The sequence below is a fragment of the Salmo trutta genome, chromosome 1, assembly GCF_901001165.1.
Source record: "Salmo trutta chromosome 1, fSalTru1.1, whole genome shotgun sequence".
NCBI classification, from domain to species: Eukaryota; Metazoa; Chordata; class Actinopteri; order Salmoniformes; family Salmonidae; genus Salmo; species Salmo trutta.
In genome coordinates this window covers 43,766,134-43,791,516 of record NC_042957.1, presented here as the reverse complement: position 1 = coordinate 43,791,516, position 25,383 = coordinate 43,766,134, and the positions used below count along the sequence as shown (strand labels likewise).

General features: G+C 41.3%; 1 protein-coding gene, 1 long non-coding RNA gene and 2 pseudogenes across 3 annotated transcripts; all 4 read right to left on the bottom strand.

Annotated features, from left to right (window-relative positions):
• Nucleotides 1–133: 133 nt before the first annotated feature.
• LOC115196609 (coiled-coil domain-containing protein 103-like) lies at nucleotides 134–3,109 on the bottom strand. Of its 2 annotated transcripts, none has more exons than XM_029757466.1 (4): nucleotides 2,450–3,109; nucleotides 1,569–1,715; nucleotides 1,263–1,401; nucleotides 134–868 (listed from the first exon to the last, which is right to left on the bottom strand). In XM_029757466.1, exons 2-4 carry the CDS (start codon nucleotides 1,712–1,714, stop codon nucleotides 323–325), a joined length of 831 nt encoding a protein of 276 aa, XP_029613326.1. In that variant the 5' UTR covers nucleotide 1,715; nucleotides 2,450–3,109; the 3' UTR covers nucleotides 134–322. The 2 variants fall into 2 exon arrangements, with proteins under 2 accessions (XP_029613326.1, XP_029613330.1); XM_029757470.1 differs by lacking the exon at nucleotides 2,450–3,109 and adding an exon at nucleotides 2,181–2,441.
• Nucleotides 3,110–3,531: 422 nt separating this feature from the next.
• On the bottom strand, nucleotides 3,532–5,282 carry LOC115193577 (uncharacterized; annotated as a pseudogene).
• Nucleotides 5,283–10,026: 4,744 nt separating this feature from the next.
• On the bottom strand, nucleotides 10,027–24,824 carry LOC115193522 (integrin alpha-3-like; annotated as a pseudogene).
• Nucleotides 18,846–19,434, bottom strand: LOC115196570 (uncharacterized). Its single transcript, XR_003878875.1, has 3 exons — nucleotides 19,329–19,434; nucleotides 19,133–19,216; nucleotides 18,846–19,001 (listed from the first exon to the last, which is right to left on the bottom strand). It is a non-coding gene; the product is annotated as an uncharacterized LOC115196570 (long non-coding RNA).
• Nucleotides 24,825–25,383: the final 559 nt, after the last annotated feature.

The following is a 25,383-nucleotide window of genomic DNA, read 5'->3' as shown; positions in this document are numbered from 1 at the left end:
TAGTGCCACCTATTGGCTATCAAGCAAAAATCCAATAGGGTAGGCAATAGCAGAAGTTTTTTGACACATATTCCTACATCATTAGCACACTTTATTAACACACTTTCTTTCTTTAGATTAAAGTTAGATCAATTGGAAGTAGAACATTTCACAAAATGATTTATTCAAAATAACTCAAAAACAAATCTCATCAAGTGTCAAGCACATCTCAACAAACAAATGATATTCAAGTTTTTGAAAGCACATTAAGCTCTACAATGTATAGTAACAGTCATCGTTATTTCTGAAAACAATAAGTCCAATATGGTTTATCTAATGTTTCTTACTGAGGAGGAGAAACAGTTTGAACCCCATACAACTGCATTATACCGTTTAAAGTTTCAGTATCGGTGCTTCTTCTGGCAGCCTCACTGGTCTGTCCTGGAAACAGAGTCTCTGCCTCAGCATCTTGTGTCTCTTTAATCTCTTCCACATTACTTCCATGGACAATGACATCCCCTTCGGATCCTCTGACACTGCTATTCCCTGCTGCTGATGCTTTCCTCAGGTTCTGAAACAGCTCTCCACATGCCTCCCTCTCAGCCCGGCTCAGGAGGGACATATTGATGCCAAACCTGGGGGTATTGGACAGCCCTTCCAGGACCCCTATCACCGTGGACCCATCCCCAGGCTGGAGACCACTGGATAGAAACACAAGGAACTCCCCCAGTAGGCCAAACCCCACCTCAGCCCTGAAGATGTCCTGAAGGCCCTCTCCACCTAGGGAGAGCAGGAGGCTGTATTTATCCTCTGGGTTTTCACTGCCGAACCTGCGCCAGTCCCGGCTGAACTCTGACGCTGTCCTGGGCTGGAACTCTGACAACTGAGGCTTAAAATAACATTTGGGAGACATTGTGTGTTAATTACCAATTTAATGAGACTGTTTGATGTTCAGATTGCGTTAATATGCTTTGCATGCCTGGTTGGTAACATCCCTGCCGTATACTATGAATACAGCTTGTCTAACATAAAAGTAGGAGTCCTTATCCAGGTTCTCCCCAGAATTTTTAACAAGGTGGTGCTGCTGAGTACGGCAATCTAGAGAAGAAAAAAAACTATTATGATGTGGCACCTGGCCTTAAATTATATGTCAAATAGAATAAAATGACAGTGGCGCAGCCAGTCCACTAGGTGGCGCAGCACCCCTCTTACATTCTTTGGGTAGAACCCTGATATGAGAATGGAGAGATGTTTGTGTTGGTGTGTGGTGGCAGAGGTCTAACCTTTAGGCCTATTTCATCACAGTTAGTCTGGTTCTGCCCTTTGTCAGCGGAGGCGAGGGCATTCCAGGGCTGTTTGCAAGGAGCTTCAGCTTTATCCTTCCTGTCCAGTGGTTTCAGGTGGGATGCCAGGACTATGTCCCTGAGAGGATTGGGAAATAAGGTCAAAACAAACCATAAAACTGTCTGCTGTCTGGACTTCATTTCTAATGGGACATAATTATGAAAAAACATATGTTGTCTATTAATTTGTGCAACAACAGTGTGTAGGATGTTCAATTAAAAGAGAAATCAACCTAGCCATCTCACCTAAACGCCTCATAAGTTCCGACCTTCTGGTGTAGAGCACGAAACTTTGCATCATTTTCTCTTTGATATTTGTTGTCTGCTTCAACAGCAGACTGCAACTCCCGCTCTAGTGCTGAGAAGTTTATAACCTCAGGAGAGTCATCCATCCTGTGAGACAAGACATGACCAGTGAACCTATGGAATCTCTTTTTAGTTCTGTGACACAGACACTGTACTCAGAATTGCCTGACAATCAGACTGTGATACTGTACATCTGGTTCAGTCTGAGGTTAATCCCATATCTTTGTTTGAAAAAGTTCCTATCACAAGCTCAACAAGCCAGAATGTAGAATAGAATATTTGAACTTTCTATCACCTGAAGCATGCACAAGAACCATGCACCCACTGGGCACAGACATTTAGTCAATTCATCTATCCATATTGGCTCAATGTAATTTTATTGAAATGGAGTGGAAACAACAGTTGAATCAACCAGTATGAATGCGTCCGGTGCATGTATTTTTATCTTGTGCACATATTTTAGGTGATAGAAACCTGAATGCACTAATTTACCAGGGCATTGACAACTTGATTTAATTACACATTCCTGTGGATGCCTTCTTACATTCCTACCTGCAAAAGGACCAAGCGCACCGACAACCGGTAAAGTAAGTTAAATATCATTTTTATTCAACATTCTGGCATGAAGAGGTCTTGAGAGGAAATGTTCCTGATCCAAACACGTATTTATGCTCGACGTAGAATTCAATCCAATTCCACGTCGGGTCTTCAGGCAATACGTCTCAGAACTGCTTGGAGAATCAACTCCTCCAACTATGTTGCCAGATAGGAACCTTTATAGACTACTTTTTCTTTCATTGATTCCGCGGTGGTGAACTTACCTGAGCTTTAGGTTACCTAGCTAGTAATATTTTGATGAACAATCTTAATATCTGGACGTTGTTGTTGGTATGTTGTTTGTGCTGTAGTCTGACGCAAGTCCGTGTCCCCCTCCACAAACACACGTCGTCACCATGACAACTTGGGTAAGGAAAAACAAAAAGTACTATCTGGGGTTGTTGGGACGCTCCTACACCATTGAATTTGAAATGTAGGTAAGGGTTAGGGGTTAAGGTTAGGGTTTTAGCAAAGATGTTTATTGTTATATCTGTGGTTTTAGGGTTGGGACCTTCCAAGGATCACGGATTGCAGGATCCGTGTGAAAAGCCCATGTGTAATAACTTCAAAATAAAAGTCCCCCACGATATGTCTCATTTACTGAGACCCAGCAACTCATTTTTGTCCCCACTAATGGACATTAGTTCTTGGTCCGTATCATTGACGTCATACATTTTACTTTCTCTTACTGGTTCTTCGAATTAGCTGACAATCACAATTACCACATTTTATGGTAAGACGAAGTTGTGTGTAATAATGTTTGTGAGTTTGATATTAAAATATTTTTTAGTACGGAAACATCTCAGGAATAACTTGGGAAGTTTTCAAAAAAGTTAAATAATTTCTACACATTAAGAGCTTGTTTATAAATGTCTAATGTAGTGGACATCAGGGTGTGCCAACTATTATTTACTGTACACATTTACTGTAATGTTAGATTTTTATATTTAGTAACCAAGTCCTAACATCCACATACCATATAATAATATATAAAGACCTCCCGAGTGGCGCAGCGGTCTAAGGCACAACATTGCCGTGCTAGAGGCGTCACTACATACCCAGGTTCGATCCCAGGCTGTATCACAACCAGCTGTGATCGGGAGTCCCATCGGGCGGTGCACAATTAGCCCAGCGTCGTTAGGGGAGGGTTTGGCCGGGGGGGGGGGCTTTACTTGGCTCATCGTGCGCTAGCGATTCCTTGTGGCAGGCCGGGTGCCTGCAGGCTGACCTCGCTCATCAATTCTTAATTGTAACATGTTTTATTTCACATTAAACACTTATGCGATGTAATAAAAAAAATAACGTATTTTTTGCAGGTTCCCCTCTGGATATTTTTTTTTTTATGTACAAATAAACACTTAATTATGTGTCTTACAACCCATCATTAAAATTGTAGTCTTGCATTTGTTCAACATAAAAAGGACACAACTTGACGCACAACATATACCGGTATATGCACAAGCATTTCGCTACACTCGCATCAACATCTGCTAACCATGTGTATGTGACCAATACAATTTGAGATATAAGTCAAGACAACTACTACTTTGGTTCAGTGATAGTATAGGCCTGCAACTGGGTTAGCAGAACAGCTTTTTAAAATCTGATGGACCTTCAACATGGAATCAATTTAAAAAAGATATGAAATTGCAGAAACGTCTTACATTGAATTAACGTAAAACAAAAAGGCAAGAATGCAATATTGAAATAGCCACTGGTTCTGGTGTTGGAGAGGCCACAATGCATTGAAATAGTCCCTGGTTTTGTTCAAGGCGTAGGAGACCTAGAGCTGGTAGGCAGAGCGCTAGTGCACTGGAGGTCTCAGATGGTGAGCAGGTGGATGATGGGCACAGGGGGCCACAGATGTTGACTTGCTTTTTTGTGTGTAGTACTCCCAATGTCCATGTGTTATTCCACACTGAGACATTCAATGGGGTGCCTTCCTCTTCCAGCTGCATGTGCCATGTCCATGCTCTCCTACGGAGCTCTCTGTGGGGCGTGCCCGTCCCCGGTAAAACTTTGCTGTTGGTCCAGGGTTGGTTATGCCAAAGTTTGGTAGTGCGGCTATGAGTTCACTATCTGTTTTCATCTTCTTTAAGCTGGAAACGAAGGACGCTACTGCAGGCCTGAAACTCACAGGATCCTCCCTCATCCTCTTTTTGAGGTCTTCAAAGATGTCCATCCACTCTTCCTCTAACGTCACCCCCTCAGCTGGTTTTCCAGATGTACCTTGGAGACCATTACAACCATAGTATTACAACCACCATTCAGATTACCAAATGAGTTATAGGTATACAGTCTTCAATTGGAGCCCTTCACTTAATATCAGATATATTGTTGTGACATTGTAGATTTACCTGAGCCGTTAACATCAGAAACGGGAGCACGCTCAATTTCAACGGTGTCCTCAGATGCATTGCCACGGTCTATTGTAGGAGGAGAGAACTACAACCATCAGACAGCCAGATTGTTAAGTCTTCTATATTGCCTGTCAGGGATAATGTTGCGAAATTGTAGATTTATTCAGTAACATACCGAAAACATAGCATTTCTGGTGAACATTCTTCTTCATTGCAGTTATCCAGATGCTCGTTAGAATCATCAATCTTCTTCTCCACATACGATGCAACACACGCTTCCTTGAAAAGCTTGCGGTACAATCTGTAATGGACAAATGAGGAACACACCTACAGCTAATTATTTCTGGTGATAGCATTTTAAATACACTGAATGAACATGCAGTTCAAGTGTCAAGCTACTGACTTGTAGCAGAATTGAAGGTCGGGGCAAATGGAGCAATCCACAGAGGCATGCACATCCACTTGCACCTCATATTTGATCGTTTTTAGAGCTGATGAAGGAGAGTGGCCTATTTCAAACAGCTTTGTCAATTTCTCAATGGTGTCCGCTGACATCTCTCCTCTTCAGTCCCTCGGCACTTGTCAGACTGTGGTTGGGGTTGTTCCATAGACAGACATGAAAGAGGTATCTGGGACCTACAATAAATGGATTAAAATAAGAGAATTTCAAGCTACTTTCTGAAAACAGGAACTTCATAACTTTTAGGCCTACTTAATAACTTTGTTTTCACTTGTTGTCTTATGATAGTGTGGGTAAATTGTATTGCATTTATATTACTAACCTTGATTCTCTTGGTTGGGTATGAGTGGACCTCTTCAAGATGAGGTACATTATTGCACCATAACATGTGTTGTTGGTACTTCTGGCTGAACTGGACCTTGTATTATGCTGGCATCTTAGGTCCACCTGTAGAAGATGTAAATCAAATGTTAATTTCAATTCATGTTTTTTTAACATGGACCAACTTACTCTTATTACGTTTCATTGTAAGTTGTATAGCCCTTGGAAGCCCAGGCTTCTCATGTTTCAATAGTCAAGTGAACGAGATGGGATTTGAAAGGATGGCCACACAAGGCTACAGGGCGATTCCTCACAAAACAGGACCATGATTTTTTTGCTTTTCACAAAATGTAACCCATAGAAGGTCCTTTGGAGGAAGGATTGTTGACTGTATATTTTAAAGCATAACTGAGAAATAATTAATTGTGACATTTTGGCCTTACCCAGGCCCCCTTTAGGGCGGCAGGTAGCCTAGAGGTTAGAGCGTTGAGACAGTAACCAAAAGGTCAAGGTGAAAACTCTGTCGATGTGCCCTTGAGCAAGTCACTTAACCCTAATTTGCCTACATTTTGCTCCAGGGCCCTGTACTTTTTTTACATTTTATTTAACCAGGCAAGTCATTTAAGAACAAATTCTTATTTACAATGACGGCCTATGTCAACAAGCCCGCCAATTGTGCGCCGCCCTATGGGACTCCCAATCACGTGCCACTGGGAGCCCACTATGACCGACTGTAAAACAACACATTTCACTGCATGTGACAATAAAAAATAAAATAAAACAATTCTTTAAGACTCTGTATGTGATACAAAGGAACGATTGGTGTCATATTAAGCTTTAACGCTTGCTCTGTATTATTAGTCGTTTTTTGATTTTAAGAAAACGTTTCTTACATTTTTTAAATATCGATCTCTGGTAATTTTAAAGTTATGGCCCATTTTATATAGAGAAATTGGCATAGTAGGCAATCACAGCCCTCATTTTACTTGTATCATTGCACATCCTGTAAATCACCGGCAGAGGGCGACACATTTTAATCCACTTTCACTGTTTGTAAAGCTTACTAATTGGAACTCTAAAACTAGCAGAGATCGAACAATGGAACTTTCATTTGCCCGTAGAGTAGCCTATATTATGTTCAACCATATACCATTTTTTTTTGACAAATCAAAAATTGTATATTTCCAAAATGCATGTTTATATTATTCAATATTCATAAATTAATGTAACAAAATTGCTATTGAATTGTTATTGAAATCAAAATACTACTCACACTACAGAGCAAACGGCAACACTTCATATGACCCAATATTTTGCTTTGCAGCACCTACAGTACAGACACATTATGCTATCTTATAAGGCCCTGCTAAGGCCAAAATGTCTCAATTTCAATTAATTATCAATAATGATTTAAGATACACATATATGTCAACAATCCTTTCTCCAATGGACCCTTCTATGTATTACATTTCATGAAAATCTCCCAAATAATGGTCCTGTTTTTTTCTAGTTTCATTAGGAATCACCCTGCAATAAACTATATGATACATAAGAAAGAAGGAACTTACTCTATACTTGTTAATCCTGTCAGTATTGGGATAGGTATTTGACTTCCATATAGCAACAACGTTACTTTGTTGAGTTACGAAAGTAAAGTATATTGAAACCAGTCACTAAACATCGGTAGAAAAAAGGCGACTAAGCGCTGAGGCAACTTGTTGCTGTTGTCGCGCGACAGACCAGAACTACTAGTTAACTAGCTAACTTTAGCCATTACGCTACAGTAGCTTTAACAAGTCTGTGAATAGTTTTGTACAGTGTATTGTTATATATTTTACAAGGCCTAGATGTAACGAAGAATGTTAACAGAGATATTATGTTAACTAGCTACCGTTAGCTAACAACTCAGGCTGGCTAGTGTGGGTATAATGTAAAACGTTCCAACAGGAATCTGTTCCAAAAACGTCGTAAATAACAAGGTTGTATAGCGGCCGAATAAGATACCCGGTAGGGAGTGGGATATTTCATTAAGTTTTCACTCAGTACGTTTATTCCGAAAAATGTCTGTCCTCACTCTGGTAGCCTATGGCCAAACATTAAGAATAAGCTACATGGTGAGTTGATGCCTATTCGGCGGCTAGTTAGTTAGGTTCATTGATCGTGCAACTTTGTATGCGTTGTTTGTTGGCAACCTTGTACTTTACGAAGTTTCTGGAACCGATACCTGTTGGAACGTTCCACAAATTATACCCACCCAGGTAAGGTCATTTCGTGACAGTTTTTTATTTCATAAACTCTCAATATTTCCTCAAAGATCATTTAAGATACCTCTCAATGTAAACAAACGAGCTAACTTAACTCTTAACTTCCGACTGGGGAATCACTTCCGGTAAAATGTATGTACATTGAGCCTTCAAAATAAAGGTTCCCTGTACATCAACTTTGTAAAAGTTTGTATTCCAGTGTTATAAATGATACTCGTGTAGAAAGGACATACAGCATGTACAAATCATTTAATATAAATGAGGTACAGAAGTAGACAACAGAAAAAACAATCATGAATAGAACCATCATGGTTGAGTATACACATACAAACAAGCATCAGAGACGCTAGACAAATAACTACAAACACAGACAACAGAACGGCATTAAACTGCACTCAGGCAATTGGCCCCCAATTCCCACGCCAAGTACCAGCTGTTAATAGCTATCCTTTAGGGAGCTTTGTAGGCTCACACTTGACAATCGGTTTTTTTAAGCAACCCACATGAAAAAAAAAAATACCACAGTTTACAATAGATTAGTTCAGTACTTCTATAGAATACTACAGTACTCACAATATAATTATATAGTATACTGTAGAATACTATACACTGCAGTATCCCTTAATCATATGTAGAACTTACTATAGAATGTTGTAGTATACTGTAAAATACTACAGTAATGTATGCAAAAACACTTCTGCAGAAACACTACACTTTTTAAACTACAGTAAATGCTACAGTATTTAATTTGCATATACCCATTCCCTATCCACATCACAATTTGTGCCACCCATAAATGAGAAACCTACATGCCAAATATAGACCATATATTGTGTTCCCTACCGGTTACTATTCATTCAGATCCCAGTCCTGCCTACCAATAGGTTATGGAAAATTTAGTAGTGCTCCAGTAGGTTTCATGAAGGAGAAAGCCTCTGCTTCTTTGTAAAATATCAAATAAAAACACTATAGGCAATACTACAGTAATGCCTGCAAAAACACCACAGCAAATACTACAGTATACTAGTCTGCAAAAACACTACACTACAATGTGCAAAAACACTACATGAACTATTATAATCTATACAACAATATTTATACTAGTTAACTGTAAATACTACAGTAAACACCACAGTGAATACTACAGTAAAGTCCTCAAAAAACACTTGAGTGAATACCATAGTATTTATAACATAGTATACTATAGTATTTTTTCTGGTGGGAATGCCTACTTTCACTATGTCACATACAAAGACATGTATACAGTTAACAGCCAAGCACAGTGCTCCCAGTCCCAAATTAATTTGGTGTACGCCCTTGATAGTTAGGAGAGTTCAGAAATTATAGTCCCTACTCTCCATTTTCTAGATTGCTTTGTTTGATCATATTTTACAGAATACACACAATCAGACAGCGCCCAACCATTAGACCTATAGTTTACAATACATGTACATTGAATATTTTGAAATGACCCCACTCTCACAGTTCTCTGTGATTGAAACTTCTTCATGTTCCTTTCTTCTTGGTTGAGGAGTGGTAGTAGTGCCTTCTACTGTGTGAACCACTTCATCAGTCGATCTCTGATTCATTCCTCAGAATTAGGCCACTGGGATCAAACATACTGTACTTCCTATTGGCACATTTACATCCATCACTCATCTTGGGCTAATACAGTGTAATACATTAGAAAACTAATGTAAACAAATCACGTAATAGTTTAAAAGCATCGTTTTAAAATAGCTCTGAAAGCATTTATATTCAAACCGCAGTACAAAATGACAGGACGTGCAAATATCAGTCTGTTCCATTTGGAAAGATCAAATTATATGAAAAATAAAGCGCTTTTAGCAAAACTAAAACTGTTTCAAATTAGTCTTTTACAATCCACATACAAAAAAGCACTGTTTTGTATACTGTACACTTAGTATACAAAACATTAAGAATACCTGCTCTTTCCATGACATAGACTGGCCAGGTGAATAAAGGTTTAAGCTATAATCCCTTATTGATGTCACTTGTTAATTCCACTTCAATCAGTGTAGATGAAAGGGAGGAGAAAGATTAAAGAAGTATTTTTAAGCCTTGAGACAATTGAGACATGGATTGTGTATGTGTGCCATTCAGAGGGTGAATGGGCAAGACAAACTATTTAAGTGCCTCTGAACGGGGAATTAGGTGCCAGGTGCACCGGTTTGTGTCAAGAACTGCAACGCTGCTGGGTTATTCATGCTCAACAGTTTCCCATGTGTATCAAGAATGGTCCACCCCCCAAAGGACATCCAGCCTACTTCACACAATTGTGGGAAGCATTGGAGTCAACATGGGCCAGCATCCCTGTGAAACGCTGTCGACACCTTGTAGAGTCCATGCCCCGACGAATTGAGGCTGTTCTGAGGGCAAAAGGGGGGGTGCAACTTAATATTAGGAAGGTGTTCCTAATGTTTGGTACACTCAGTGTATATTCTTGTTGACATCAAAAACAACTAACATTAAAAGTACAATTCTAGAAAATAACATTTTGGTCCAGACCATTCAATCTTGTACACTACAAGGAATGTTGCAGTCATAACACCATCAGTCCTGTTCCCGATAATGTCCACAAATCCAGACTTGCGCCCAGCCAGTGCATATTGAGATGGAGTTTCTCAATAAGAGTAGTGGTAGTGTTGAAGGCATCAGTCAGTAGTAATGCTGCATTTCAGTCCAGTTTGTGATCCAGTGCTTCTTTTTAAATTGGGGTTTGGCTCCTCGATGAGGAATCCCTTGTTTACCTGGTAGTGCTCCTCTTTGCCAATCTTCACTCCCTGGCGTGTTGGCATCATCTTGAAGTGGTTGGGCCGCTTGAAAAAGCCACACTGTGGGACAATGGTAGACGACACAAAGTGAACATTTAAAAGCGTAGACTTTGGTGTTATCAGGTTCTTATTAGAAGTATTTCTCCATTGGTGCCACCAGTATCATTATTGTAGGCAATCTCAGTCCCGCTGTTGTTTAGATACTTGACAGCTTTCTAATGTAATCACGGGTATCATGAGATATGTGAAATAAATGACCAATTCACCACACAACCAATAGACTCAAGTTCTGCAAAGCTGGTTAGTTAGGAGAAGAGACTAAATAGTTAGCAATGGGGAAAAGGTTTGAAAAAGAGTTGAATAAGCATACAAAAGTCAATCACACAAGTCATAGCCTCTGAAATGCTGTTTCCCCTGTGGATAGATACTCTTGATGAAGAGAAACCCTTAATAATTTGACAGCAAGAGAGGAAGGCTGAAGTTAAGGAAAGCCACTGCAAGCTGCAAAAAGCAATTGGAAGCTGCAAGGAGTCACAGATGGAAGGACTATTATTTTACCCAGGAAACCCAGTGCATTGTTCCAGAGGCCCACAGGGGGACCTCCCTCCCCAGCCTCACTACTCCTCAGTCAGCCTCTCCACCTCCGACGGCTGGGTCTTCATCTCAGCTTTCTGGGCCTTGGCCTCGTACATCTCCCTGGTGCTGGCCCTCCTGAAGAAGCCACACTGAGGAGGGGAAGGCGGTCAGAATAACAAGTCAAACAGGATCCATTTTTGATCCAAAAAGGTGGACCTTTTGAACCAGTGGACAGTAGAAGTCTCACGGTACCCGTGCCATCTAATAGTTTGTGTGGATTTGTTGTTGGAGGCGGAATTGAATCTCCATTCTCCTCTTGCTGCTAACGTCAGTGCAGGTTATTTGTTCAATTGGATCATTGTAATAAGTAATGTACTGGATCGTTACCTTCCACATAAGGAGGATGATGAAGGCCAGAAGGAGGACCCCAGCGACAGCAGACACGATGATGATCCACAGGGGACCTGGTACAGATCCTCCTTCCCCAGCTCTGGGTCTATATCCAGGGTGAACTACACAGGGGATATCAAACAGAGGACATTAACTATGTCTGCATTTAGGCTATATGTAAAAACACATCCTCAATATCATTATGTATATTTCTCCTCTATCATGTATCAACTATCATCAGCATCATCATACAGTAATCATCATGGAAATGACCTTTAAATTAGTATGGATGTAGCCTAACTTTTGTTACAGTATGACTAGCATGGTGTTATTACCTCTGTGTTCTCAGTGTTCATCCTGATGGTGGGTTTGCCTGTGGCCAGTTTCAGTGTGGCTTTGCCATTCACTGTCACCCGCCACGCTTCCCTGTAGTCCTATGGAAACACAACACATATACAGGACTTTATAAGTACACCCATTCCATTCACGTGGATTCACACTAATGAAGCTGAGAAGAAAGTTCACATTAAGACTAGACCACTGTGCTTTGGTGTCTTTACCTCCAGCATGGTGCTGTTCCACACTCTGGCCCTGACAAGGATTGTCGCAGTGTTCATGTTGCGGAGAGGGCAGATGAATTTCACACAGTGAGCAGCGCCCGTGACACAGTCCTACAGACAACAGCAGTTGAAAGGGAGTTAGCACCAGAACACCATTTGGGCATACACATTTCAGTTGAGTGCATAATGTGACCGACGGGGTTCAAACCCAGGTCTCCTGCTCGCCAGAGGAGAACATTAGCCCACTAAGCCAAACGCCTAGGCATTGGCTCAGGGAGACAATTCAATGCTTCAGGTCATAGGCTTATATATAAGATGTTGGGGACAACCCTCACTAGTTTAAAGGACTTCTTGCGAGTTACCTTCAGATTGAGGGAGGCCTGGGGTTCTCTGGGGTGCACCTCCTCTGAGGAGCCCTCCTCTTGCCTCTTCATCCTCCTGGCTTTGCTTTCTGGTAACTATGAGGAAAAGGAAAACAGAGAAAAAGACAGATCTCATAACTCACAGTGTTCTAATATTGTCACTTATCTCCATCAAATTAGCTGGTATCTTAGGTGATAAATTGAAAACAACTTGATCAAATGTGGACCTGAAGTTGAGATTTCCATCTGAAACCATAACATTAGGAACACAAGGATGCTAACATACTAGCTACTGGGATTCTGAATAAACAAAACCCAACTGAAATAGCCCTGATAATACTCCAACAGGTTTACCGTGAGGTTGAGTGGGTTGACGATATCTCCAGGTGGCACACAGTGAGAGTCGGACGTCTCTTCGATCAGGATCTCCGTCAGGTACAGCAGCCATTTGCCATTGGCTACCTCCCAGGGCCAATCAAACTCCACCTCCAGGTTTCCAAGGTTACCCAGTGGCTTCCCAAGAACATTCACCTATGAGGAGAGGAAGATGTTTATTAGGATCTTCAGAGACGCTAGCAAGGATTGTTCTCAGTAAAATATTTAAATCCTTTTTACCTTAAATGTGAACTCCACAGGACTTCCCACGTCACTGGCAGTCTTCATGCCCGATTCTCCCATGAGTGTGCCCTGTGTACTGGGCACTAGAAGAGAGGCAGTAACACTGAATCAGATCCCTGTGACAAGGTAAACGATTGACCCTTTTCCCACATAAAGTATGGTGCAACCTAATGCCTATAATCAAAACATTAAAAAAATTACTCGAAACCAATAACTTACAGTTCAAAAGACGTCTCCAGTGTATACTCCACCACCATGAGAAGTGGCAGCGTTTGTAGATTGAGTAAACAGAGCAATCTGAGAGGACAAAGGTAGAGAAGCAATTAAATGTCACAGATGACTGTAGCTGGGTATTGACCCACTCCAGAAGCAATTCTGTGTTGAGGGATGATGTATTGACAGTTCTTTTGTGTTTCTTCCATTTGCGAATAATCGCACCAACTGTTGTCACCTCACCAAGCTGCTTGGCGATGGTCTGTAGCCCATTCCAGCCTTGTGTAGGTCTACAATCTTGTCCCTGACATCCTTGGAGAGCTATTTGGTCTTGGCCATGGTGGAGAGTTTGGAATCTGATTGATTGCTTCTGTGGACAGGTGTCCTTTATACAAGTAACAAGCTGAGATTAGGAGCACTCCCTTTAAGAGTGTGCTCCTAATCTCAGCTCATTACCTGTATAAAAGACACCTGGGAGACAGAAATCTTTCTGATTAAGAGGGGGTCAAATACTTATTTCCCTCATTAAAATGCAAATCAATTTATAACATTTTTGACATGTGTTTTTCTGGATTTTTTTGTTGTTATTCTGTATCTCACTGTTCAAATAAACCTACCATTAAAATTATAGACTGATCGTGTCTTTGTCAGTGGGGAAACGTACAAAATCAGCAGGGGATCAAATACTTTTTTCCCTCACTGTATGAACACTTAAAAAACGAGAGTCAGGGTTAGTGCTTTGTGTATATTATTGGTTACCCTGACCTGGATGCCATGTATATAGTCTCTAAAAGGAAACATTTTACCACCGTCTCTTGCGCATGTCATTTTACTTTCATTATGCATCCTTTTAGAGAGATAATTTAAACAGCAACCAGTTTAAATTATATGAGCAAAAAATATTCAATTTTATTTGGAATGGCAAGTCAGACAAATTTAAACGGGCCTATTGTCTGACCCAATGTTCAAGAACGGCCTTTTCCCTTTATTCAGATTACAACCGCTCACTTTGGGAATAAATATCACTGAATGACAGAAATATTGGAACAAAGTAGGCTTTGATCCATGCCTGGGCCTGTAGGACGCAAAGTTCTTTATTTGTCAGACGAATCATTGGATGGAAACTACAGAACAGTACAAAGCAAGAGAACACACACGGTTAATGTTCTGAAAAAAAAAAGTATTATATTGGTCATATTGGTCATGGATCCCGAGTGGCACAGCGGTCTAATGCACTGCTTCTCAGTGCAAGAGGCATCACTACAGTCCCTGGTTCGAATCCAGGCTGTATCACATCCGGCTGTGATTGGGAGTCCCATAGTGCGGTGTACAATTGGCCCAGGGTCATCTGGGTTTTGCCGGGGTAGACCGTCATTGTAAATAAGAACTTGTTCTTAACCGACTTGCCTAGTTAAATAAAATAAAAAATATATAATATCTCTTACAGAGCCTTTCCATAAATACATTCAAGTTTATTCAACTGTCCTATGACTGTGATTAGAGCGATGTTGATGTTGTGCTGTGATGCCAACAGATACCAGACTACATTTGCAGATCGCCTATCATCTTCAACCATCAGTGAGTCGATGGCTTGAAATTGAATACAATGTAAAAACGATGACCAGCAGGGTCAAATAATATAAACAGTGGTTATAGAGGGTGCAACCGGTCAGCACCCAAGGAATAAATGTCAGTTAGGTTTTCATAGCTGAGCATTGAGGTCAAGACGGCAAGTGCGTGAGAGAGAGAAAATATTGAAACACACAGTAACACGTGTTAATGAGCTCTCGAGAGCCGATCTGTTTTCCAACGATTAGTTTAATAGCCTGGCTACTGTAGGTGCGAAAATCCCCCCAGCAAGCAATAGCCTACCCGCGTGTGGTCAACTATTTCAGCACCGTTTCGCGCTGCACTGAGACAAGCAAGACTACTTAATAAACATATACATTTTAAAACAGATTTTTTTGTTTAACCTCTTGACGGTCACCTAGGATAGGGGGCGCCACAGCACATTTTGATAAAAATTTGTGCCCATTTTAAACGGCCTACTACTCAAACTCAGAAGCTAGGATATGCATATAATTAATACTTGTGGATAGAAAACACCCTAAAGTTTCTAAAACTGTTTGAATGGTGTCTGTGAGTATAACAGAACTCATATGGCAGTCAAAACCCCGAGACAGATCGAAACAGGAAGTGGAATTCTGAATTGCGGACTCAACTTCATCACGTTGCCTATTAATCACACCGTGAGCTATGGTTCATTGAGCACTTCCTATTGCTTCCACTAGATGTCCCCAGTCTTTACAAAGTGGTTTGAGTCTCCTACTGTGAAAACTGAATGAATGAGACGCTGTTGAAATTGCTCACATGAGGAGGGCCATCACCATTATGACGCCGGCGCCCCTGTCTACCCTCCCCTTTCGAAACGTTTATAAAGACAATGCAATCGTTCCCCTATAATTTTATTGGAGCTCTGGTTGAAAAAGGCCCTAAAGATTTATGTTATACAACGTTTGACATGTTTGAACGAACCTAAATAAGAAAAAAATGCATTTTGTTGAAAGAGTAGCCCCGCGCACGTCGGAACTTTTGGTGCAGCCTTCAGAACGCGCTAACAACAACAAGCTAATGGAACATAAAGGATGAACTTTTTCGAACGAAAATACATTTGTTGTGGACCTGGGATTCCTGGAAGTGCCTGAGGATGAAGATAATCAAAGGTAAGGGATTATTGACAATAGTATACAAGACTAGATTTGATATGCGATTGTTCCAAGATGGAGCTGACCTGTATTGCTAGCCTATTGTTCTGAGTATCGCATCCCCTTTTATCGCAAAGTGTGATTACCCAGTAAAGTTATTTTTAAATCTGGCATTACAGGTGCTTTCAAGAGATATTCATCTATAAATCTTAGAATGACAATATTACATTTTAAAAATGTTTTCGAATAGTAATTTAGTAAATTGTAGCGCTGTTTCATCGGATGCATTTGAGGGAAAATAGTTAGTCAACGTTACGCACCGATGTAAAATGCTGTTTTTATATATAAATATGAACTTTATCGAACAAAAGAATGCATGTATTGTGTAACATGATGTCCTAGGTGTGTCATCTGATGAAGATCGTCAAAGGTTAGTGCTGCATTTAGCTGTTTTTTGGTTATTTGTGATGCATGTGGTTGGTCGGAAAATGGCTGTGTGGCTACTTTTACGATATACTCCTCTAACATAATCTAATGTTTTGCTTTTTTGAAATCAGAGAACGTGGTTCGATTCAGGAGAGGTGTATCTATAAAATGATATAATTTGAAAAAAAATTGAAAAAAAAAATAATTACATTTTGTTATGCTAATGGAGATAGGATTTTTCGCTGGATGTCCGTCCCGTATGGCCGCACAGGGGTTAACCCTGCATTATAATTGTATAAAAGCCCCTTAGATATTAATTTAGAATCCTCTAAATTGAATGATATCTGCTACTGTACAAGGACATTATATGGATCTGCCAGTATTTTCAATTAGAGATTACAGTAAAGAAATGTGTATGTAGAGGGGTAACTTTCTTCACCAGTTCTTACCATTTTGTACAATTGTGTGATTAGCCTACCAGTTGGTGTAACTGTAATGTTAATTCTCTTGAGAGGAATTTTGCTTTTCACGATCACAATATTAAAAACTTTCAAATGCATTCATGAGTTAAATCGCTTTAGCTGACATGTTGCGGTTCATCTGATGAAGGATTGACTCGATCTAAAAGCCCAGGACGATACTAAAACAGGCAATTAGATACACTACAAGAAAGCGAACACATATATAACTGTAGAAAACGGTTGCAGGTCGTAGGGCCATCTAACAAGTGCAGATCGAAGGGTCATCAAGTGAAACAGACCAATGAAGCACGGGTAAACGGTGAGGGATTCTATGACTCTGAGGACTGGGTAGGGTAGGGGGCCCACGCCCTCCACTTATCCCTTCCCTCAGCGCAGGGTTCTGGGCCGAGAGGGTCGGGAGGGTTGCTTTGGCTCTCGCCTGAGCTTGGTTCCCCGCATCTCGATATCACCTGTGTTGCGCCCGACCGGCTCCATCCTCCCTTTCCCATTAGGCATGGCGCACCCACTTTCCCCATTAAGCACGGCTGCATGGCGCACCCCTTTTCCCCATTAGGTACTTAGGCGCGTCCGAAGGTGAACGGGGGTTGCTGGTGAACCGGCTCTTCCCGCCTCCGTCTCCAATATCAGGGTGCACATGGGCCTATTTATATAATGAATATGAAATCGGTGGACAGAAATGATTAAATATTAAAGCATTAGACCTCTCACTAAAGACGTCAGTCATACAAAAGTTATACTTAAATCCGAACTGGTTGGAGATAAGAGTATATGGCCATAAAGTCTAGATAATTTTTCAAGCTGTTCATACATTCATAGATGACCAGCAGGGTCAAATAATATAATCAGTGGTTATAGAGGGTGCAACCGGTCAGCACCTTAGGAGTAAATGCCAGCTGGATTTTCATAGCCGACCATTCAGAGGTCAAGACAGCAAATGCATGTGAGAGAGAGAGGTTTGAAACACACAGTAATGCATGGAATATAGCAATACGAATGTCAGTTTAATATGCAGTGCAGATCACCTCCTATTACCCTTCTCAGAGTTTTAAGAATTGTGTGTGTTCAATTATTTGTGATATTGTGGCAAGTAAAGTATATTTAAGAAAGAAGCAATAGGATTTGAAACAATAGCCTATTCTCGTGTGGTCAACTATTTCAGCACCTTCTCACGCTGCTCTGAGACAAGCATGGGGACTGGTCTTGATAAATCAATAAGATTTTTATCTTCACTGAATCTCTGTTTGGGTATTGGTTAGACTACAATTAGGGTGTGGAAATGTTAGGATTATTTTTGCTCTTAGTACTGTAGCCTACTCCCAACCGGTCACGTTGTACAGCGTCATATTTTCCTACCGGAAACCCAGAGGGTTTAGTTTTTCTTGGAATAGAAACACCATTATATTAATCAAATTAATTTAGCTACATTTCTTAAAATCAATCCCATATACTATGGTCTTACTTAAATTCTCTAGTACAGCGCAGTGGTCTAAGGCACTGGCTAGCTGTGCCACTAGAGATTCTGGGTTCAAGTCCAGGCTCTGTCACAGCCGGCCGCGACCGGGAGGCCCATGGGGCGGCGCACAATTGGCCCAGCGTCGTCCGGGTTAGGGAGGGTTTGGCCGGCAGGGATATCCTTGCCTCATCGCGCACTAGTGACTCCTGTGGCGGGCCAAGCGCAGTGCACACTGACACGGTCGCCAGGTGTACGGTGTTTCCTCTGATACATTGGTGCGGCTGGCTTCCGGGTTGGATGGGGATTGTGTCAAGAAGCAGTGCGGCTTGGTTGGGTTGTGTTTTTGAAGGACGCATGGCTCTCGACCTTCGCCTCTCCCGAGTCCGTACGGGAGTTGCAGCGATGATTCAAGACTAACTACTACCAATTGGATACCACGAAATTGGGGAGAAAAAAGGGGTGACTTTAAAAAAAAATTATTCTCTAGTACAGCCAATATTTTAAAAAAGTCAAATGTTTCTCAAAGATGCCCTTTGGTGGTCAAACTAGCACTAACTAGCATTAATGTCAACAATGGCTGACACTTAAATAACGTGCCATAGAATTCTGCGGCAGCCCGCAAGGTGCGCTGCAGTACGAAGCAACTTTTACAGGAAGAACCACTATATGGAATGACATTAGGAAGTGTACATAGAAGAGAGGGACATTTACATGGAAAGCTGCAGAGTAGACCGGATCTCTCTGGTGTCCAGACTGATCTCAGACGTCTGAAAGATGATCAGTACCTGAGCCTGGAAAAGAGAAGGTGGTAGAAGTCCACATTTAAAACCCTATATATGGCCCCATGCTCCCATCCCACTTGTATTGTATCCACTCTGGTCCAGTAGAAGTAGTGGAGAGTACCAGTTTAACTAGAACCTACCCTCTGGTTGCTGGTGAAAGGGTTCCCCAGCTCACACAGTAGAACCATATCCTCTGCTGAACACTCGATGACTTGGCTGTTGCTCTGTGGAACATAAGCAACCATTTCATGAGGAGAGAGATTTTTGGGACAACAAGCAAGTAATCGTATCTATAAATCACCAATCAGAGAACCAAAAAGATGTTTGTTTACTTACCCATAGCTTAGCATTAGAGTGATAGAACTCCTGTTAGCCTTCCAGCTAATTAGCTCCGTCACACACCAGAGGCTCCTGGGTGAAGTTTCCCCTAGGTACAGGTCTAGGATCAGCTTCCCCACCCTCAATCCTAACCAATAGTAGAGAATATGCTAAACTTACCCAAGATCAGCACCTAGGGGCAATTTCACCCTATTACACCATAGAGTGACACCAGAGTAGCACAGCATAGCAGGCTCACCTTTGAGCGAACGCTAAAGTAGATCAGTGATGTTGAGCATGGCGATGTGAGCGTCCTCTGCCGGTTGCCCTGGCAACTGGAAATTGGTCACGTCCACGACCAACAGAACCTTCTTGACACTGGCGCTGTACTGTAGGACCTGGTGACCGTCATGGCTGTACAGGGACATTCACAACAAACACAGAGTTAACAAAGATTAGATTTTCTCTTTGATTTGATGTCTTGGTCACTCTAAAAATGACTTACATTATTCAAAGTCAACCTCTATGGTTTACGTTCCTCTCAAGCCACCAATCATATAGCCGATGACACTTTGAACTATCCATCCTATACCTCTAGTCATGACCTTCGATCCCTGACCTCTGATGACTGTACCTGGGAAAAGGTGTCTGCTCTTCATTGGCTTTGGCAAACTCTGCCTTCATCTGCAGGTTACTCTGGCACGTATTGTCCAGGCCACAGGCTTTCTGGAAGTGAATCTGTGGGAGGGAGGGAGGGAGGGAGGGAGGGAGGGGGATAGAGAAAGAGAAGTTAAAAGCAAGTGTACTTATTCTCCATAGAGCAAATATTCGTTTCATCAGCACACTATCAACAAACCCCAGTGTGCAAAGCGTGGGCAGTAACTGAAGAGGCACACACACAAATAGTAATGGAGAGGTGAACTGTCAAAACAGTATTATGAGTAGTCTCACCTTGGTATCAAACATTAACTCAGTAAACATTAGGTCTAACCTCCTTTTTGACATGGCTGGCCTTTCCCTCACTGAGCACAGGGAAGCCATCCAGGTTCTGCAGGGACTGCCAAGCTTTGGGATGCCCCTCGTGGAGGGACATGTTTAGGGAGAAGACTACACGCGCCACCTTGTATCGGATGGGATTCTACATGACAGACAGCGAGACATGGTTAGAGTAACATGGTTAGGGTAACTCCCTTTGCTATTTTCAAACATTTATCCAACAAATCTCAACAAGCAGATCACTAGTAACCATACAGGGCTTTGACCCTGGAGGAGTAGATTAATTCAAAACCAAACCCAGTGGTCACAATAGGTTATGTCGGTGACAGTTTATTACCACTAGTCTGAGCCTCAGCTTTTTGCATTTGGAAGATGGCATTGACAAGAAACCAGTGTAGCGGTCCTGGACATTGTCTTGGAAACGGGCCCGGTGGTTGTGCCGTGTTAGGTCGGCTTCCACAGTGTACTTCACAGCTGAGAGGACACGGGACAAAATGCTAGAATACATACTACAGGGAACTACAGGGAATTTCAGAACAATTGTTTAATCTAATTCAATTCATTTATAATTGGACATTTATTCATTCATTTAGCAGCTTTTATGCCTATTATTTGAATAAAAACATGGCTTCAATAAATAAAAACAATAAGAGCAAGTAGGCTTTGTGTACATTTGAAGTCACACGAAACCAACAGTTGTGGTTGTGTACATACTGTGTGCCAGACATAAGATTTATTTAGATAATAATATTAAGTACAGTAATTTCCGGACTATAAGCCGCTACTTTTTTCCCACGCTTTGAACCTCGCGGCTTAAACAATGACGCGGCTAATATATGGATTTTTCCCGCTTTCAAATATAAAAAAATATAAAAAATATAAAAAACACATTCTGTGACGTGCTCAGTTTTTTGGCGGCATGAAGCTTTCATTAGACCAATGAAATTGCCGAACGGGTTAAGGTCAAACAACTTTTTTGTTTACTGTTTAGATTAAATTGAGCGTGCTCAAACTTCCCATCATTCTGATTAAGGTAGTCATTTTGTCACCCTCATCATGGCAAAGACACGGAGAAATGCATACAATGCAGCTTTCAAGTTGAAGGCGATTGATCTGGCTGTTGGAAAAGGAAATAGAGCTTCTGCACGGGAGCTTGGTCTGGAGCAATGACTTTCTTGGTAGGCTACTGTTTACTGCTAATTTTTTATTTTTTGTTACAAGCGGTGTTTCGTTAAAGCCTATTTATTTTTGTTACAAGCCGTGTTTTGTTAAAGCCTATTTATTTTTGTTACAAGCCGTGTTTCGTTAAAGCCTATTTATTTTTGTTACAAGCCGTTAAAGCCTGTGTAAAGTTAATTTGTTTCAATGTACCGGTAGGCACCTGCGGCTTATAGACATGTGCGGCTTATTTATGTTCAAAATAAAAATAAAAATAAAAATTCAGTGGGTGCAGCCTATATTCAGGTGCGCTCAATAGTCCGGAAATTACGGTATCTGTCATTTGATTCATGATTTTGATTACAAAGGAGAGGGGACAAAGCCTGTGATGTCATAAAAAAAAAACATATTTCTAGAGATGTTATGCGTGTGTTTCTTGACAAGCGCATAGGTTCAAGGGTAACAATGGTGGAGTTCGTTTTACATGGCCCGGTGCCCCGGGTGGGTGGAGAATGGTCTAAAATGAGCCAAGGCCGCCCACCCGGGGTTCGGGAAAATGCAAGCGAACTCCAACAATGTCTTGCTAATTTACACCCTCCCCCCTTTTGATGAACAACCTGTGCTAATTGGCTGGACCGTCTTGCCAATCAATCACTTTCACCAATTGTTAATAGCTAGGCACAAATGGAACCAACAGTCACCATGTCCATTTAGGACTCATGTTAACGTGATGCATCCTTGGCTTACAATTGTACCTTGGGGATAAATAAACTGTATTGAATTGAAATCAATTGAACCAAATTGAATTAAAATGGACTGAATTGAATTCCATTAGCTTAGGAAATGACATTCATACATGTTGGCAATCTTGTCATAAGATCACTTGAATGACTGTTCTACTCTAAAATAGCAGTGTTAGTGTTAGAGCAGTGGTCATCTAATAACAATATTGTAACAGAACCACACTCACTGACGTTCTTCCTGAAGTCCTTGTCCCCAGTGCTCAGTGTGTAGGAGAAACAGACCACCTCCACACTGCCAACATAGAAAAACATATTCAAATGGTCAGGGATTTTCTATTCAGGGTCATAACATGGTTTTAATCCCTATTGCTGAAACATTGAGTATCCTCAAGCATTGAAAAGAGATCATTATGTCCAAAATACATTTGTACAAAACAAAATCTTACCAGTTATCGCAGTCTTTTGGGTCCACGATCTCTGGCGTCACTTCAAGAGTTGTGATGAGGTGAATGACTGGGCGGGCCCTGATCAAATAAATAGCAACATGAACATATTCCATACACTATGGATTTATGGTTGATACAATAGGTCTGCCGTGCATGAAATAATATGTATGGTCGAGGGATGAGAACTGAGATGGCCGAAAACACAATATACATACATGTAAATGCAACAACAGATCCTTGTGACCTCAGTAAGGCTACGCGGTCGTCCAGTGAGCCGACCACCATGTCGGGGTAGCGGTTCTCATCCACATCCAGCCCCCCCGTTGATGGGAGTAGCCAAACGTCTTGAACCCACCTCCAGCTATATCCTCCCCCTCAATCACCAGAGAAGAGGGAGCTCAATGCAACAACCAGATGTTGTAACAGAAATCACTCATCTGTTCAGCTCTCCAGCTCTCCTCACCATAGAATGAAGTTACCTGTAGATGCTGATCTGGGGTCAGTTTTACATGTAATACCCTTCTGGCTAAGGTTAGTAGCTGCCTGTCCAGATGAACACCCTGCCTGTTGCATGGAACGGAGTGCCCACCGCAAAATCTAGGAAACGAGGGAGGGGGGAGAGAACGAGAGAGAGATTATAGGCCCTTGTGTCTCCAACAAAGGTCTTCAAAAGCCTTGTTCAATCACTGAGGGTCAGCAATGTTCTATACATTTAATTTAATGTCATCACTCATCCAATACTGAGTGAGTGTGAAATGTTGTCAAAATCCCATTCAAACAGCTTTGATTCATGTCAGAAAGGCACATGATAGATTTATAATACCAGTGTCATCGACATTATGGTGATCCGCTGTATAGTGTTCAGGACAGCAATGCTGTAAACAGGATATATGTAGCTTATTCTTAAATATTGTACTCTATTTTCTCAGAGATTAAAGGTCTGACGCAGCCGTTTTTATCTCAATATCAAGTACCTTACTGTGATTGTTTTTCATTTTGCTAGGACGGTCTACTGTAGGTGTGGTCTAAGTGGGGAGGGGAAAACTGAAAACTTGCTGTTATTGGCACCGAGGTTTGGAAGTTCTGTACTTTAACTTGTAAATATGGATGACACATGAAGTACATTTGTCCAAGGTAATGTACAGAACGGAGGTGTGTATCCCTCTTACACCACAGAATTTCTCATCTTTTGCTAGCTATGGCTAACAGTCACAACCTCTGCAGCCAGAATAACAGCAAAGTAGCTGCATTTGCGTTTGTTTAAGCTGTTTTCTATTTAAATGGATTTGGATACGTCAATAACGTGGCGCTGATGATGTCCGATTTTGCCTGTTCATTACGAGGAGATCGCATTGCTTATCAAACACAAGGCTAGAAGCTAGCTAAATAGTTAGTTAGTAGCAAACCTGCCGATATGACAACCGAATTGAAAAATATCAGTTGCTGAAAACAGCCGGTCAAACTAAAAACGTGGGAGGATTTGACAGCATATCGCTACTTGCGTTGTGTCTGCAACACAGGGACCGGAGAAATTCATGTTCACCACGTTAGGTTATCAGATGCTCCAAAAAAAGATGTCTCTGCAAAAGCAAATCAATGCTAGCTAGCTAAGTTCTTCCTCGTTGGGTCTGCATTTACAATGTATCCAATTTAAGTTTGTGTGGTTGTTGGTTTAGCTTTCTGTAACTTTGTAGCAAGTACGGTCTGCATGTGTAGGCGTATATTGCGTCATGATTGCAAGGTGTCAGATATATTTTCCAACTGTCCCGATACCTGGTTTTAATGTCCATTTCTAGAATGCCCTTCTAACCAATCAGAAACGAGTATTCACCAATGCTGTTGTATAATGGTCTATTAAGAAATGTACAGTCTGTTGATGTCACCAGGCAGGTCAAAACTCCATCCCACCAAAACAGGCTGAAATTTCAGGCAGTCTTTCCAAACAGCTCCTACACTAAAAGTTCATTATCATCATTTTCACTGTATTACTCCAACCTCAGAGTGGAAGTATATATAAATCACGTTATTGACTGCACCGGGCCTTTAACTACTTTCTATCCTTGGTTCTTTATATAAGTGTGAGAAAATGGTTGTTTAATTACATTTTTACCTTGAAAGCCATCTTGGTTGACATCTCCAATGGCAGCCACAGCCATTCCAAACGCAGAGTCTCTAGGGACTCGGAGTATGATGCTGGAAATGAAATGTATGAATTCACTACTGTAAGTCGCTCTGGATAAGAGCGTCTGCTAAATGACTCAAATGTAAAAATGTAAAAATGTGGAGTTCTGCCGGACGGAGCCGCTCTCGTTCATATAGACGTACACCGCTCCACCAAGCTCCTTCTTCCGATCAATATAGAACGGGGCTCCGACGATCAGATCATTCCAACTACGAAAATGTCTAAACAAAGAGAGTGTGGTTTCATTGACAGGTTCCGGTCAATAATTTTTCAATTAAGTCAATTCAGGAAGAATTGATATGGCAGTTAAATGAATTCCAAAATAAGTAATTTCAATTATTTAAAACAAGTGGCCCATTGGGATTAAGAGGAGTAAGTAAGTATGACAAAGTTACAATCCATACTGTACCCATCATTGTTGAGGTCTGCCACGGCTAGGGAGTTCCCAAAGTATGACCCCATCTGCTCGCCTCTCAGGGTGAGGTAGGGTTTCACCTGGTCCCCATCCCCTGACGTCGACTTCTTCTTCATTGTCAGAATGACCGACG

What these genes read in the sequence shown, in the direction of transcription:
- LOC115196609 (XM_029757466.1), bottom strand. Translation starts at nt 1,714, where the DNA reads ATGGATGACTCTCCTGAGGTTATAAACTTCTCAGCACTAGAGCGGGAG. An exon ending in GGAACTTATGAGGCGTTTAG is followed by an intron (nt 1,402 to 1,568) that starts GTGAGATGGCTA and finishes CAATCCTCTCAG; the next exon opens with GGACATAGTCCTGGCATCCC. An exon ending in GTGATGAAATAGGCCTAAAG is followed by an intron (nt 869 to 1,262) that starts GTTAGACCTCTG and finishes TGTTATTTTAAG; the next exon opens with CCTCAGTTGTCAGAGTTCCA.